Source organism: Phaseolus vulgaris, chromosome 1 (genome assembly GCF_000499845.2).
Source record: "Phaseolus vulgaris cultivar G19833 chromosome 1, P. vulgaris v2.0, whole genome shotgun sequence".
NCBI lineage: Eukaryota > Viridiplantae > Streptophyta > Magnoliopsida > Fabales > Fabaceae > Phaseolus > Phaseolus vulgaris.
This window is the reverse complement of record NC_023759.2, coordinates 43944625-43961932: the sequence shown is the minus strand read 5'-3', so window position 1 is coordinate 43961932 and position 17308 is coordinate 43944625. Positions and strand designations below refer to the sequence as shown.

At 29.9% G+C, this 17308-nt stretch overlaps 2 protein-coding genes across 2 annotated transcripts; one reads left to right on the top strand and one right to left on the bottom strand.

The window, feature by feature from the left end:
- Nucleotides 1–2824: 2824 nt before the first annotated feature.
- On the top strand, nt 2825–5178 carry LOC137814490 (expansin-A4-like). Its single transcript, XM_068617263.1, has 3 exons — nt 2825–3059; nt 4289–4607; nt 4700–5178. Exons 1-3 carry the CDS (start codon nt 2870–2872, stop codon nt 5010–5012), a joined length of 822 nt encoding a protein of 273 aa, XP_068473364.1. The 5' UTR covers nt 2825–2869; the 3' UTR covers nt 5013–5178.
- Nucleotides 5179–6185: 1007 nt separating this feature from the next.
- LOC137815395 (uncharacterized) lies at nt 6186–15342 on the bottom strand. Its single transcript, XM_068618536.1, has 12 exons — nt 15045–15342; nt 14753–14968; nt 13173–14300; nt 12308–12430; nt 11234–11415; nt 10890–11121; nt 10556–10765; nt 9974–10102; nt 8003–8071; nt 7738–7860; nt 6874–6924; nt 6186–6791 (listed from the first exon to the last, which is right to left on the bottom strand). Exons 1-12 carry the CDS (start codon nt 15276–15278, stop codon nt 6654–6656), a joined length of 2835 nt encoding a protein of 944 aa, XP_068474637.1. The 5' UTR covers nt 15279–15342; the 3' UTR covers nt 6186–6653.
- Between the last annotated feature and the right edge of the window lie 1966 nt (nt 15343–17308).

Sequence of the window (17308 nt, the reverse complement as noted above, 5' to 3'; positions counted from 1 at the left end):
TTTTATTTCTAGAATTGATTTCTATTTCATGATTGTCTTATTTATATATATATATATATATATATATATATATATATATATATATATATAACATGTTAATTATTTATACATTCACACTCATAAGTTTAATATTTATATAAAGATTGTGAAATCGGTTTATACAAAAAGATTATTTTTAAAAATTAGTTATGTTTTAAACTAATTTTTGTACAACTATCAAAGGATTCAAAAGTTTATTTACTTACTATCGACAATAATAAGTGAGTTGTTACGAAATAACTACAATTAATAATAAATATTTTTCAAGACAGGATAGATAGAAATCAATAATAAATATTTTTTATTATATTTTATTTTATATTAAAGTTTATAATCATATTTGTTATGTAAAAATTAACTTATTTCAAATAATATGTATATATATATATGTAATAATAATATATTTAATACTATACATATTCTTTCAACAAATTAAAATTTAATATAATTTTTTCTGATTTAAAAATAAAACATATATTTACTAAATTTATCTAATTTACAAATAAAAAATATTTAGAAAAAATAAATCAAAACATACAATAGTGAATATTCCATGCAAATTGCATCACAAATGTATTTATGTTGTGAAATCATGTATGTTTTGGAATCATTGACCAAGTAAATTAACTATTTTAAGAATAATAGATGAAAGAAATGAAGGAATTGAACCAAAATTATAAAACATTCTACATTAATGATTCTTCTTTGTTTTTTTAAGGAATAATGTCCAGGAGAATAGGTCGTGGTATGTATATATACATAGTGGTAGAACTGAGAAATCAAAAAACATATCGAATAATCATCTGATATATTGATATATTATAGACTGAAGTTGTCATGACTTTCCCCTGGGGAGTCCTCTTGACCACAACATTACTGACAAATATAACAAAAAAAGTGACATCAGAAAGCATCGTCCTCTTTTAAGCCTACGGTATGAAAATAAGCTCATGCTACCTTCTATGAGGGAGACTCTGAAACATTTGACTTTTAATAATTTGATTTTTATTAACAAATTTATCATTAACATTAAACCATCTCAGGCAACCAAATATATTAATCAACTTCAAATCTTCCAAAATATTATAAGTAACCATTAAATATCTTAAATAATTTAAAAAGCATGTACACGGAGTGATTCTTGTAGTAGGAATGTTGTTAATATAAAATTAATATATATAGCATGTTAATTATTTATAAAAATACATTCACACTTATAAGTTTAATATTTATATAAAGATTGTGAAATCGGTTGATACAAAAAGATTATTTTTAAAAATTAATTATGTTTTAAACTATTTTTTTTACAACTTTAATTTAAAAGTTTATTTACTTACTATCCACTATAATAAGTGAGTTATTATTTACCAAATAACTACAATTAATAACAAATATTTTACAAGACATGCTAGATTGAAATCAATAATAAATATTTTTTTGTTATATTTCATTTTATATTAAAGTTTATAATCGTATTTGTTATAAATATATGTGTAAGAACAATATATTTAATACTACACATATTCTTTCCACAAATTAAAATTTAATATAATTTTTTCTGTTTTAAAAATAAAACATCAGAATAGAGAAAATATATTTACTAAATTTATCTAATTTACAAATAAAAATTATTTAGAAAAAAAAATCAAAACATACAATAGTGAATATTTCGTACAAATTGCATCACAGGTGATGTGTTTATGTTGTGAAATCATGTATGTTTTGGAATCTTTGACCAAGTAAATTAACTATTTTAAGAATAGATTAAAGAAATAAGGACTAAAATTATAAAACATTAACGATTCTTCTTTATTTTTTTTTAGGAATAATGTCCAGAAGAATAGGTCGTGGAACTACGTATTTGGTAAAAGCATTCTTAGGGATAGAAATGAGGAATAAAAAACATATCCAAGAATCATTTCAGATTTATTCTAAATTTTTTCAAATTTAATTTGAGTGTTATTAACAAATTTATCATTAACATTAAACCATCTTAGACAACCAAATATATTAGACAACATCAAATCTTCCAAAATATTATAAAAATACATTTACACTTATAGATTTAATGTTTATATAAAGATTGTGAAATCGGTTCATACAAAAAGATTATTTTTAAAAATTAATTATGTTTTAAACTAATTTTTGTTCAACTATCAAAGCATTCGATTTAAAAGTTTATTTACTTACTATCCACTATAATAAGTGAGTTATTATTTATCACATAACTACAATTAATAACAAATATTTTACAAGACATGGTAGATAGAAATCAATAATAAATATTTTTTTATTATATATTTTTTTTATATTAAAATTTATAATCGTATTTGTTATAAATATATGTGTAAGAACAATATATTTAATATTATACATATTCTTTCAACGAATTAAAATTTAATATAATTTTTTCTGATTTAAAAATAAAGCATCTTAATAGAGAATATATATTTACTAAATTTATCTAATTTACAAATAAAAAATATTTAAACAAAAAAATCAAAAGTGAATATTCCGTACAAATTGCATCACAGATGTGTTTATGTTCTGAAATCATGTATGTTTTGGAATAATTGACCAAGTAAATTAACTATTTTAAGAATAGAAATGAAGGAGTAGAACTAAAATTATAAAACATTAACTATTCTTCTTTATTTTTTTAAGAAATAATGTTCAGGAGAATAGGTCGTGGTACTACAGTGTATTTCACACATGGGACAGCATTCTCCTATTTATACATAGTGATATAATTGAAGAATCAAAAAACATATCAAGAATCATCTGATACATTGATATATTCCAGAGAACTGAAACGAAATCTAAAGTTGTCATGGCTTTCCCTTGGGGAGCCCTCTTGACCTCAACATTACTTTTCTCATTTCCTATTATTCATGCAGCTGATGACAGTACTGACAAATATAATAAGAAAGGTGACATCAGAAAGCATCGTCCTCTTTTTAAGCCTACTGTATGGAAGCAAGCTCATGCTACCTTCTATGAGGGAGGCTCTGAAACATTTGGTACCATTTCTTACTTAACTTCATTACTTATATCTAAACCTCTTCAGTCTAAAATTCCTAACCATTATGACAAATTTGTTATTTTATTTTATAAGAAGACATGCAAAGCATGTAAAAAAAAGAAAAAAAAAAGAATATAATAAAACATGTCGAAAATAAAAGATTTCATGTGTTAATATAAAAACTCGTTCATACACTTAAAAAAAATCATTAAATAATAACTAAATATAAAAAAAAATTACTCACTATATTAATTAAATTAATATTATTTAAAGACTAAAGAATTACTTGTATCTAAAGTGGTTTCTAAATTGATATATAAATTAGCTATCAAAGTTTTAACTACTAATATTTGAATTCTAAATTATTCTCAATTAATTTTTAAAAACTAATTTAGAATCTAAAATATTAGTAGTTAAAATATTGATAATTAATGCTTAAAAACTAATTTAAAAAATAATTTAATATTTTTTGTTAATAATAGAAATTACTTTAAATACTAGTAATTTTTTTGTTTTAAAATGATCTTTAATTTAATCTAATAGTAACTAATGATTTTGGTATTTAAAATTAGTTGCAATTTGATATTTTCTAGTAATGATATGATGCAGGTACCAATATTACTACTAAAAAATTAGTTTTAGAGACAAAAAATAATTAATTATTATATTTAATAAATTAGATATTATTTTAGAGATTAAAAAAATTATTGATGTTTAAAGTAACTCTTATTATTAATATAATTTATAAACTAGTTATCTAATTAGCTACCAAAGTTTTAACTATCAATTAATTTAGATTCTAAAATTCGTAGTTAGAAGATTGATAGCTAATTAAATATCAGTTTAAAAATTAATTTATAATTTTTATTAATAATAAAATTACTTTAAATATAAATAATCTTTTTAATATTTAAAACATTATTTAATTTAGTTAATATAATAATTAGTTATCTTTGATTTGTCTTTAGTGAATCTAGTTTTAATGTGTATACCAAAAAGTTGGAAGATAACGTTATATTATAATCTTTTTTTTTATACAACTACATTACAACTATCAATACTATTATTTTAATATAATTTTTTTTATTATATATTTATATTTAAATTAATCACATCAAAAAGTTAAAGTTGTATAAACTCTCATAGTTGTCAAAGTATATTTTTTAAGTTGGAATTAGTATGTTGGGTTAATGGAGAAGAAGAATGAGTTGATTACATTGCATGCAGGTGGAGCTTGTGGGTATGGTGATGTGGTTAAAGATGGCTATGGCCTAGACACGACGGCATTGAGTTCAATTTTGTTCAAGGAGGGACAGACATGTGGCGCATGTTACGAGATCAAATGCACAAAATCTGGTGTGGGATGCAAGGCAGGGAAATCCTCTATTTTGGTGACGGCTACCAACCTTTGCCCACCAAACTATGATCTGCCAAGTGATAATGGAGGATGGTGCAACCCACCACGCGAACACTTTGATTTGGCCAAACCTGCATATCTCAAAATTGCAGAGTATAAGGCTGGCATCGTCCCCATCCAATATCGCAGGTTACATATACATGCATATCATATTTGCATGCTGCTAACAAAAACTTTTCCAGTGATGTTTACTGAAGTGTAAGAGTTGTATATCTATGCAGGGTACCGTGCAAGAAGGAAGGAGGGATTCGGTTCACCATCACTGGGAATCCTTATTTCAATCTAGTATCAGTGTGGAATGTTGGAGGTTCTGGGGAGATCACAGAAGTGCTGGTGAAGGGTGAAGAGAAAGTCAAGAATTGGACAAATTTGAAGAGAAATTGGGGTCAGAAATGGGAAAGTGATGAGATGTTAGTGGGAGAGACATTGTCTTTCAGAGTGAAAGCTAGTGATGGAAGGTACACTACCTCTCTCAGGATTGCTCCCAAGGATTGGAAATTTGGTCAAACTTTTGTAGGCAAAAACTTCCCTTAATTAGATCTGTTCTCTCCAACTCCCACCTTTAGATCTAGGAAGTGACTAGGTTAGTAGTCCATTTAGAATAATTCAGTTCTGATAGATATTATTCCTACAGCTATTCCGAGACATGTCTGATGTATTTTTCAAAAAAAAAAAAGAAAAATAAAGACATGAAATATGATTTTTTTTTTTTTGTGTACAAAAATGGTCTCCTGTTTTATTTTTAATAATATTTCGAAATTATAATACAAAATTTACAATGAAAGACACGAATGGGAAAGAGTAAAAAAAACACAACCAAAATTTTAAAAAAAAATTGCTCACAATTTATATACATTTAATTTGTAAGTGCTTAAAATGTTTAATCAATCAATCTGTTTTAATACAATAAATAATATATTTAAATTTACTCAAAAGGTATTATATTTAGAAAATTCGTTTTGAAGATTCTATTTTAAAAATCTTGTTATAGAAATCTAACCCCATTCCAAAATATATTTCATGAATTTTCAGAAAATTTCCAAGACAAGTAATCTAAAAGAAAGAAAGGTAAAATGGTCATTTTGAAAATTGTGGCGGTGCAAAAGTAAAAGCCATGAAAAATAAGCATGTCCCCTCCCTGCTCATTCCACAGTACCCTCTTTGCAATCATGAAAAATAGATTTAATACCCTTCTTTATTGGTTAAATTTGTATAACTCGGCTTTTAGTATTGTGTGAAATAAGAACTAGAAATCTAGATCATACAATTATGCATGAATAATGAGATTAAAATTAGCTAGACACATTATCAATTCAAGTAGCTGCATGTATTTTTTTAAAATTTGTCCACCAAATATGATACAATAATTCATATTCATAATTTTCTATTTTTCATGTAATAAAATACTTAACAGCATTATACCATTCTAATATGTTGAAATATAAAATAATTCAACATATTATAGGGAAAACAAAACAATCTTGGGAGAGAATTAGAAAATATCAGCATTATACCATTCTAATATGTTGAAATATAAAATAATTCAACATATTATAGGGAAAACAAAACAATCTTGGGAGAGAATTAGAAAATATAAAACTTAGTATTTTTGTTGACTGTAATACATCACTTCATATATTACATTCAACAAAAATTAAACTTTTTTATTTTCCAAGTCTCTATATATAGACACACACGTACACACTATTTGTCAACTTAACGGCGCTTGTATTACACGGGAAAAGTTCTCTCACTAACAGAGTACATAAATTATCAGAAAAAGTATAATGAATTAAATTCAGGCAAAATTTATAATGTTTACACATATTACATGGAAAAGTAATGACCTTTTCTAAGGTACCCAAATCTGTGAAAAACTTACTCTTCAAATGATGATGACATCTTGACATCAAAATATAAGCCGCTGATTAAAACTGCAACAATCTGGAAAAAGGAATCATGTTGACAAGGTCATACGCCTTTCTGGAGATCCAATCTCTTCTATTCAACATTTTCTTTTCTTGAACATGTATACTATATTATGACAACTAAGCTCCGAATCTTCAATGTTTCATCAATCACATATTCACGTGGAGGCCAATTTTTCCACCGTGCTTGAAATACCCTGTCATTAACATAAGCCAGCACATAACCATGTCCAATATACACGATACTTTATGTCTTTTTCTTCTTCCGCTTCACTTCTCCGGTTTGTGACCTTTCTTCTAAACGTTTGGATTGTCGAGCTCGTATCTCTAGCAGTTTTGATTTTGCATCATGAAAAAGAGCATCCGATCTTGATGCCATCAATTGCTGAAAGATCATTTCAAAACTGAATCAGCGTGTTTATCAGTGGCAAGGCGAATAAGTATACAGCAGAATTTTTTATACAAACCTGAATATGATCCATGGCTGCGAGGTTAAAACCAAAGATATCTTTCCATCCCTGGCACAAGGTTAAGACAGCAAGTTGTCAACAATACAATCAAGTTCATCAGTTAACTATACTAGAAATAACGAAATAACATAAATATTTAATTTTGAAAATATAAATCCTAGGACTAATGCCTTTCTTGGCAGAAAATATTCTCTAGTACTAAAGTAAAAGCTAGATAATGATAAATTAAACTATAGAATTATCGGGCGACCTAAAAATTCAAATTGATAACAAACAAGTAATACTATTTATATTGGGATTATCACCCATAACCATCAGATATCTTAATTCTTATGAAACACCGTATGTCTGTAAGATGCGCACGTTAGATATGATAGTATGCTGTCTGAATAATCGCAATGTTAGAAGCCCATATTATACATAAGATGTGTACAATTCCAGCATGTCACGCATCTCAAACATTAGAATAAGAGATAATTAAGAATCATCAGAAGAGTAACTTTTGTCAAGTTTAGTTAGTGTTTCATCATCCTTCAAAAAGATCTATTTTCATTTGTTCCAAATTTATCCTACACTTTCTTCAGGCAATTTTCAAGAGTTTAAAGACGGGGCATAACGCATATCCCATCTACTTTTCAGACCAAACTTTCACAACAAAAATGTAACGCAAATAGATATAAATTCCAAAAAAATCATGTGCAAATAACCAAACATACATTCCAAAAAGTATCATCAATTTCTTCACAGGGATTCACACTCACAGACACGTTAAACTTGCATAATTTAATAATCAATTCAAAAATAAATATGTTTCTGGCAGTAAATTTTAATGTACCAAATATGACAAAGCTTCAATTTTACCTTGACCCTTTCATAAAAAATGTCACTGAAAACAGTCAAGATAGGTCGGGCAGCTGGTGTGGCAAGAAGCTGGTTGTAATGTGTCTGCAACAGCAGCGTACCTATTCTGCAAACAAGCTCAACCTGCAAAAAAAAACATAAATACTCGCATCTTGTGAAAATATCTTCACGACCTGAATTAAATTTCTATACATCTATTATTGTTAAAATTAAACATCATCATCATTATATCTAATAATGTAGTTTGTCATATATCAAGGGTAACCTTATCAGAATATGAAGTCCAGTCTTTCAAGTACGAGAGAAGCTTCAAAGCATCTGAAAATGGTAAAGCCTGCATATGTAATGATATACGTTAGACTAGATTTGTACATTTGTAAATTATGTCCATTTTTCTATGGTCTCAACCAATCTTAAATGACTAATTCGGAAGATTTAGCCACATCGTACAAATTTTTAGGCTAAACCATAGAGAAACAGCTCATTCAATCTTTATTGTCAAACCTCTCCTAAGAAATGTGAGTAGTCAATTCAGTCATTACAAGAAATGAGGCTACTAAAATTTATTGACTAGAGAAACATTTATGCAATTCCTTTCAGACAAATATCTTCCTTTGAAAGTTGATTTTAAGTTTAACTCAATCTCTCTAAACCAGATTGCAAGGTAAAATTTGCACCCACTTATATATATTATAATTTGGTTATATCTCTAGTTGATGTGAGATCTCTCAGTCTTGAATACTTTCGGGGTATTGAAGTAGTTCAATCACAGAATGTATGGTAATTTCTCAAAAAATACCTTAAATATAGAAACAAGTATGATTGATTATAGACCTATGCATAGTCTTATTAAGGATACAAATAAAAAATTAATGACAGAGTAAAGTGAACCTTTCTCAGACCCAGAAAGATATAGAATACTTGTTGGGAAACTTATCTCACTATATTACTAAACCTGACTTGTCTTTTGCAGTAGGAGTGGTTAGCTGATTTATGCAGGCTCCTTGTGTTGCTCACTAGAATGTTGTCATTTGCATCCTCATATACCTCAGAAAAGCTCCAGCACAATGATTTATATATATGAAGATGAGGGAAATACTCAGATATCTAGGTATTGTGATGATTACTGGGCATGATCTCCCTTTTTAGATAGCATTCTACTACTAGATTTTTTTTTCATTGGAGGCAATATTATTTCTTGGAAAAGCAAGAAACAAAATGTGGTTGTTTGATCTAGTGTTGAAGTTGAGTATAGGACAATGACGTCAGTCACTGACTTGTGAACTTATGTGGATAAAAACAATTCCTTGAAGAGCTGAAACTTTGTGAAATTCTACAAATGAGAATGTATTGTAGTAACTAGACAGCTACTCACACTGTTTCCAATCTTGTATTTCATGAGAACCAAACGCATAAAAATTGATTGTCATTTGTTCGAGGTGTTGTCCAAGAAATTTGCACTAAATTTGTCGGCTTGAATCATCTTGCAAAAATCTGCTAAATCTTGAAGAAGACCTTCAATTTAATTTATATATTCCAATCTTGGTACATACAATCTGTATGATCCAACTTAGGGGAGTATTACAATACCTTAGAAGTTATCTTTTGACCAACTCTGGAAAATCTGACAAGCTATTTTTTGTTGTACCTATTTGTCACCTAGAGTGCTAGGTGTGGTCTGTTTTATATCACCCCTTTGTATCTTCGATGTGCGTGTGTGTATACTAGCATGCATAAGATGAGAGACAATTATCTCTTACGCATCCTTTCTCAAATTTTCGTTCTCAAGTTGAAGTACTTAACAAGTCCTTAGTTATGTTGCTGACCCAAAAGAACCCTTGAACCATTACCTTTCAAAAAATTATAAACTAAATATGATATGCAGAAATATTATTATGGTCGGGGAAAATATATATACTAAACCAAATAGAGCTGGTGAGGAAATTTAACCAAGTCGTACCAGAGAAAAGGTCAAGGTTTAATGAACTTTCTCCATAAATGATTGAATATACAGAGATAAGAACTACGAAATAAGAACTATATTATAAATGCGACATGCAGAAACAGTAATGAATCAGGAAGTTCAACCAACTCAATAGGCTAGTGCACATCCAAAGCAATGGTTTAAATGAGTTTACATATTAACAACGAAAAATGGACTCCTACATACAGTAGTCTGAAATGCCTTGTATTCATGCAGGAGATCATGTAACAAAAATGCAATTCTCAAACATACCAGTAATGTTTGCTCCAAATCGTTGGAGTGAACATTTGAAAATGCACTCAAAACATAATCAGAAGGTGAAAGCCCATTCATAAGCGGATTTGATTGGAAAACAGCAACATTTTTGTTATTTTTCTCCTCCTGAAATACAAATTTAAATAATTGCAACAATGAAATTAGGCATTATTAAACAAAATATACAAGATAATGTTCCTTAGCACTTTCTGTTAAATGCCACACAATATGAACTGAAGATATTTTCTGCAATCATCAATACTAAATGATAGTATTGAAATTTTAGTTTTTGATAGAACCCAAAGGTGTAATTATTTTTTTTTTCCTGAAATATAAAATCAAATAATTGCAAAGACAATCTTGCTTACCATTTTCTGTTACATGTCACACAAGATGACTAGAAGACATTTGCTGCAATCATCCATACTAAATGTATTTATTGAAATTTTAGTTTTTGATAGAACCCAAGGGCATAATTTGATGCAAAAAATGCTTTATTTTCAAGGCCAAAGTTGTTTACTTGTGCTGTATCTATAATTTGATAATTACTTGTGGAATTAAAAGGGAACACATGTAAACCTGATGTTCTGCAATACGCTTGTCTTCAGCTTCTGCGATGTCTAATCTTTCAATAATCAAGTCAGTTGCAGTAAGGGTTTCCTGGGTTTGTTTCCCAGCTAAAGCCACAGCTCCCTCCTCTGGTATTTCTTCCTTTGATGCATGCTTGTTTTCAAATGCATTGTCAATATCAGCCTCAAACATTTCCTCCAACCTTTTCTCCTTTTCTTCCTGCAATAAATTTAATAAAGAAAATTCAATCAAAAGTGTTCCGGTAATAAATTTGTAATTAGAGGCTTTGACCCTTTGTCCTGCTTTTAACAAGTGAAAGCCATCACATACAAGTTGAGTATACCTCAATGAAAAACTGCTCTTCAGAGCGATCCCAACGACGGATAGAACGATCATGAGATCCAGTGACGATGAAATCCCCTCGATTACTGACTGCAAGACACCAAATATCAGCATGATGTCCTTCTAGAGTCAACAGCAGCTCAAATTTATCAGCATCCCAGTATTTTACTAGGCGATCTTTTCCAACACTGAACACATAATGTGTCCTGGGAACAAATTGTACTGCCATAACACTGCAACATAAATAGCATTAGATAATTCAAATACAGATTTATCCAGGCTTACCAGTTAAGAAAATAAATAAGAACAGCAAATAATTATAACTATTAATATATTATTTAGCACCTGTCAGAATGAGCAAAAATGGATTTATGACAGTCACCGAAGTCTAAACCCCAAATCTTTAAATTTTTATCTGCAGAGCCAGTCACAATTAAATCTCCATCTGATGAGATATCCATACACAGAACAGGCAGCTTGTGGCCATATAATGAAAGGAAAAATTTGAATGTGTCTGCAAAGTGAACCTGAATAATGAATGAAATTATTTAAAACACACTTGAAAAGGTAAAAATAGGACTAATGCATAAATAAAAGAGTCACCACAATCTCATAGTGTAAACAATACTCAACATTCAATAAGGCCCACATAGTTGTCCAACACACCTAGAATTTGGCATTTGCAATGAAAAGCAACACAAATAGAAGTATAATTAACTAATTTATCACTCCAGCCGGTATCACTTACTATTGTCCCAAAAGAGCATTCAGCATAAAGATGCATTTGGATAAAAAGCTTCATAAAGTGCTTATTCAATAAGCTCTTAACATCACTACAGGGCTTATGGCAAAAATTTGAGCGGGGTAAGCTACACTCAGAAACTTATTGAAATAAGTTAAAAAAATAAACTATTTTATGGGAGTTGTAACCTATTTTCTTAAGCTCAAATGAACTTTCATAAGCTCTTCCAAATGCCTCCAAGGCCACTAGAAAGATGATTCGCTTCGCCACATTGTCTTGTAAATCAAATTATCAAATCCCATGAAGGACAGACATCTCCTGTCGGAATTGTCACAATGTAAAAGATTTCTTTGATACCAATACCTCTCTGATTAGGTTCCCAACTAAAAAATCCAACCCAAACATTAGAACTGACACCTAAATATTCTATTGCTCCTATTTCATTTCTTTTGAGTCTCTTTGGCATGAGTGCCTGCAGTGTCCTCAATTTTTGTGCCACTACACAAATAATGCTAAGGTTCCCAAATCGCCAAGAAATGGTAAACAAACAATTTAAACTCTTCAAATTTTTATTTTCAAGTGAAACAAAAATGACAATAAACAAAGATTAGAAGTTAAATTTTGTTTTTGAATACCAGATATTACAAACAGAACAGGAAAGATTTAAGGCATCTAACCTTCACAGTACTATCCAATAGAGCAACAGCAATATATTTAGCATCAGGGCTAATTGCAACCACAAGAGCGTCATCATTCATTTTCATGGTACTGACATTTGACACTACAAGTTGCTTAGTAGCCTGAAACAAAGTAAATAAAGTTACAACATATACAAATTGGAGAATCATTTGTACATGATTTGGCATGTATTAAGTTGGAACTAATTAGAGGACATATAATAAAGTAAGTGAAAATTGGAAAACAGCGAGTGAGGGAGCACATGCACATAAAATTAGAAAAATTAAAAAATAATGGGAGAAAACAAAACAATGCCAGTATAAACAACATAAAAACTTCTGTCACTTTTTTTGTGTAGCACCCCTGAGAAAAATTTATAAAATAGAACATAGGTTAAGTTCATCTACATAGAAGGTATGAGATAAATTTTAATTTAATTTCTCTTTTAATTTTTATAAAGTTAGTTCAAGCTAATTAGTGATAAATTTAGCATGAGAGTGGAAATATGGAATATTGTTAGTTTAAATTTCTTGTACCAGTAGTGATTTAATGGGTTCATTGTCATTGTTATGAGTATTCAGTAGCTTCTACCTACATATCTGCATGGAAACAGTTTTGTGTTTACAGTTCAAGTATTTGATTCCAGATATTAAATATAAAACAGAAAGACAAATACAGATAAACTTCTCAGTGAAATACAGCATTGTTATAAACAAGAGAACTTGTAGATTTTTACCTATGTTCTATGTGCACTATAAGATAAAACAAAATAAAATGTTAAAACTTCTGGGTATTTTTTAAAACTATTTTTTTTTTCTTAAAAAGAAAAAGGAAACACAAATTATATGAAAATGATGGACATACTTGACCAGGTTTTTGCTTAAATTGGTACTCCCAAAATTTGACATCATGATCAGCACTTCCTGTGACAAAACCATTTTTATGAGGTAGGGCAGTAATTGAGCGAACAGAACCACCATGAGCTTCCATTACTTCAACACAAGTGCCACTTCCAATATCAATAATTTCTATGGTTCCATCTTTAGTTCCAACAACTCCATACTTGTTAGTGGGAAGAATTAAACTGCAAAGTCCATATCCAGAATCAATGGTCCTTAGGCAAGAGCCAGTAATTGGGTTCCAAATTTTTACTGCATTGTGACTGGTTGACATCAGAAAAGTGTTGTCTGAACTAAGCGTGACACTTCTAACATCAGAACGATGCCCCTGAAGATCAATAGCAAGTGTTTTTTTGGATTCACCAAGTTCAATGGAATAAACCTCAAGAAGATTATTGTTCAGAGACAATGCTAAACTAGCCAATGAATTTTTTGGAGTGGTTGGACAGAAAGAAATGGAGCATATCTTTTTGTTAGCTCTAATAGTATGCAACAGCTTAAAAACATCAGGCACAGTAACTGAAGGATTAGTTGTTTCTGTGACCGCATGAGTGACAGAAGAATTATCTCCTTTGTTAACATTATTCCCGTCCCCATTTTCTACTACCTCCGAAACCTCTTTACTGTGTTTCTTCTCTTTCTTTCGGTGACCCCTTCGTTTTGCCTTGCGCTTTGCTTCAGCATCATCCAATACACGATATATTTCTACTGTCTTTCCAGCAACTTGGCAAGCTAGCAGATTTCCTGACTTGTTGAACTGCACCGTTGCAACCCTATCCTTACTTTGTCGCTGAATTTCACCAAAATGCCTCAACACTTCCCATTTGCTTTGAATGGAAGATTCTTCACCACCCTTTCCAGACTCCCCATCCACAGACTCATGTCTGATTACATAAAAACGAAGTTCATTATCTGCAGAACCAGTGACCAGATACCTTTCATCCAGATCAACATCTAGGGACCATATTTCACTATGATGTCCACCCACAATTTGCATACAGTGCTGGGTATCAAGATCCCACACTCTCAAGAACTTGTCTTTGGAGGAACTAACAAGTTTTTTCCCAGAATTCAAAAAAACGACATCAGTCACCTGCCAGAATGAATGAGAACCACATAAAGGAAACTGCCAAGGTAAGTTTGAGACAGAGGGTTTTGGAGAAGGAAAAGTAACAGTCCCATTTCAGGTAAATAATATTTTTCTCTAATTTAATCATTTTTAGAATTAAATTAAAAATATGACAGTGTATCAAAAATCCTTCCAGTGTCCCTAATTCTCTTATCCAAACCCTATACAACTCTTTTAATTAAGACCCTGTTTGGATAAACCCATAAATAAGTATTCACAAGAGTTAGTTAAAATGAACTTACCTACTTCAACTTCTATATAAGATCTTTCTTGTAACTTCTCTAAAAGCTGATGTACATAAATTCATGTTCCATTACATAAGTTTGATTAATTTTGTCTCTTTTTCCTTCTTCCATTAAGCGTTTGCTGAAAAGTCTTGCCAAACAAGACCTAATCTAAAGTAAAGAAAACCAAACCTGGTCACGATGACCGCGAAGGCGAAAGAGCCCAGTCTCGCCAACCACGTCCCATAAAATAACATCATTGTCCTTGCTACCAGAGGCCAGCAAGGAACCAGCCTTGTTGTAACGAAGAGCGGTGACAGCTCCCTTGTGTCCATTTAGCGTAGTCTCACACGTTCCTTTGTCAGAGTCCCAAATCCGTATGCTACCATCCCCGTAACCACCAGCAATCTACAACGCAACCAAAAAAACCGTTTAAGAGAATCACACATTCGAGAAGGCACAATCGAGATTCGAAGTTCATTACCAATGAAGAAGAGGAGGAAGCAATGGAGGTGACGGCGAGGGAAGGACCGGGCGACGCAGTGGAAGGTGTTAGGGTTTTTGAGCAGAGGCCCTGCCGCACGTGCCAGACGCCGATCTTCTCTAACGCCGGAGAGAGGAGGTGCTTGCCAGAGCTGTCGTATGATATGTTGGAATCCACTGAGGCTATCACCCCAAACGACGCCGCCGGCTCGTATCGGAGGTAGGCCTTCACCATGGTTTTGCCGCGGATACTTTCAGAGTCGGAGGGTTTAAGGGCAAGGTTTATGATTACGGACTCTCTCCTTGCATTTTTACTTTTTTAATTTTTTTATTGTTGAGCCTGAAATAAATTGGGCCTGGGTATTTTAGTTGGACCACTTTAAGAGAGACTATTAGTTTTAGGCAAAGGAATTTCTTCCCGCACCCCTATACTTTTGTAAATCCTAAACATACCTTCCTGAATATTTTTTTTTTCAATTCTAGATTGTGTAATCTCATATTCATATTACAAAATTTAAAATATAACATTTTTAATTTTGTATGTTTTGAATTATACAATCTATAATATAATATAAAAAAATTATTTTTTATTGTGCATTTGTATCATATAAAATTTCTATAAAAGGATTTCAAATTAATAATGCAAAAATATTTTTTAAGTTTTTAATCTAAAATATATTTTCAAGTTTAAAAATAAACAATTCAAAAAGTTATTATAGATTAGTGGAATCGGGTTACACAATATTGATAATAATACAAAACTTCAAATTTTTCTCGATGTCTATATATTTGTTCTGAATGGTAAGAGATGTAACATATTTTTCTTGTGTGGTTATTGACAATTAAAAAATAGTAAATTAACCAACTTTAAAAGTTTCTCCTATATCTATATTTATTTCTAAATTGTAAGAGATATACCATATTTTCCATATTATATATTTTTATTCCACCATTATTTTATCTCACATATCATTATTTTTTTATCCAGTAAAAAATTAGTATAATTTTTAACATTATCTCAAGTTTCTATGGATTCAACACTCTTGACTTTAAAACTACAAATGATAATTGAGCGTTTGTCATAAAATCAACAATTATCCATTAAAATTATTGTCATGTACTGCTTAAGTCTTCTAAACAAAATAATTATCTAATTCTTACTAATTGTGAGATTGATACATTTTGTCATTCAAAAAATCATTTCAACAATAATTTAACTTTTATAACTTACTTTGAAGATGAAAATGACCACAAAACTATATATATATATATATATATATATAATAGAAAAAATGCACGTGAAAACAACACAAAATCACAAATCAACTGAAAAAAAATAAACGACACAAGATTTAACGTGGTTCGGTCGTTCACACTGGCAACTATTAAATTTTCATTCTATCATGTTGCACACCAATTACAAGTACAAATATCTCTTTAAATATATATTATAAAAGAAACACAATGATTAAACTCATTCGGTAACATGTGTCTAGTCAGCATAACCCAATTCATCATGACTTGATACCCAACAATATATATATATGACTACAATCTATTGTAAATATTTTTATATAGATTACATTTGCTATATGTGTTAATTTCATTAAGAACGTCTCTAAACAATGGATCAATAACTTCACAACTTCAATTCATTATGAAAACGTGTATATATATATATATATATATATATATATATATATATATATATATTTTGGTTAACTTGAATGCTAAAATTTTTCCTCAATTATATATAACTTAGATCTCATCTTGTTTATTGCCCTACGAAAATATTTAAAAGCATTATAAAAGTCAGTTAAAATCCCCTTGTAAAGTTAACTTGTTACTACCGAACATCATCATTTCATAACCCATCATAGGTTTAGGTGCATTGCCAATTTGAGTGAAGAACATTTTAACACGAGTCCAAGGTACACTAGCCTCCATATACCCTTCTTCGTCCTCATTCTACACAAGCCCATAAGCCTATTACTATCCATGATCTATACACGCCCATATTCTATAAAAAAATTATATTACATCAAGTTGAGAAATGTGATGTATTCCAATATTTATATTATTCATATTCACTGCACAATAGTCATTAACCAACAAAACATCTTTCAACAAATAATTATTGAAACACCAAAATCATATAAACAAAGTATTTTAATCACATCCGTAAGCAATTAGTAATTACTAGTAATGGCAAAATGATATAAAACAAGTATAAAATTATCATACTCCACCACAAACACGCAAAGA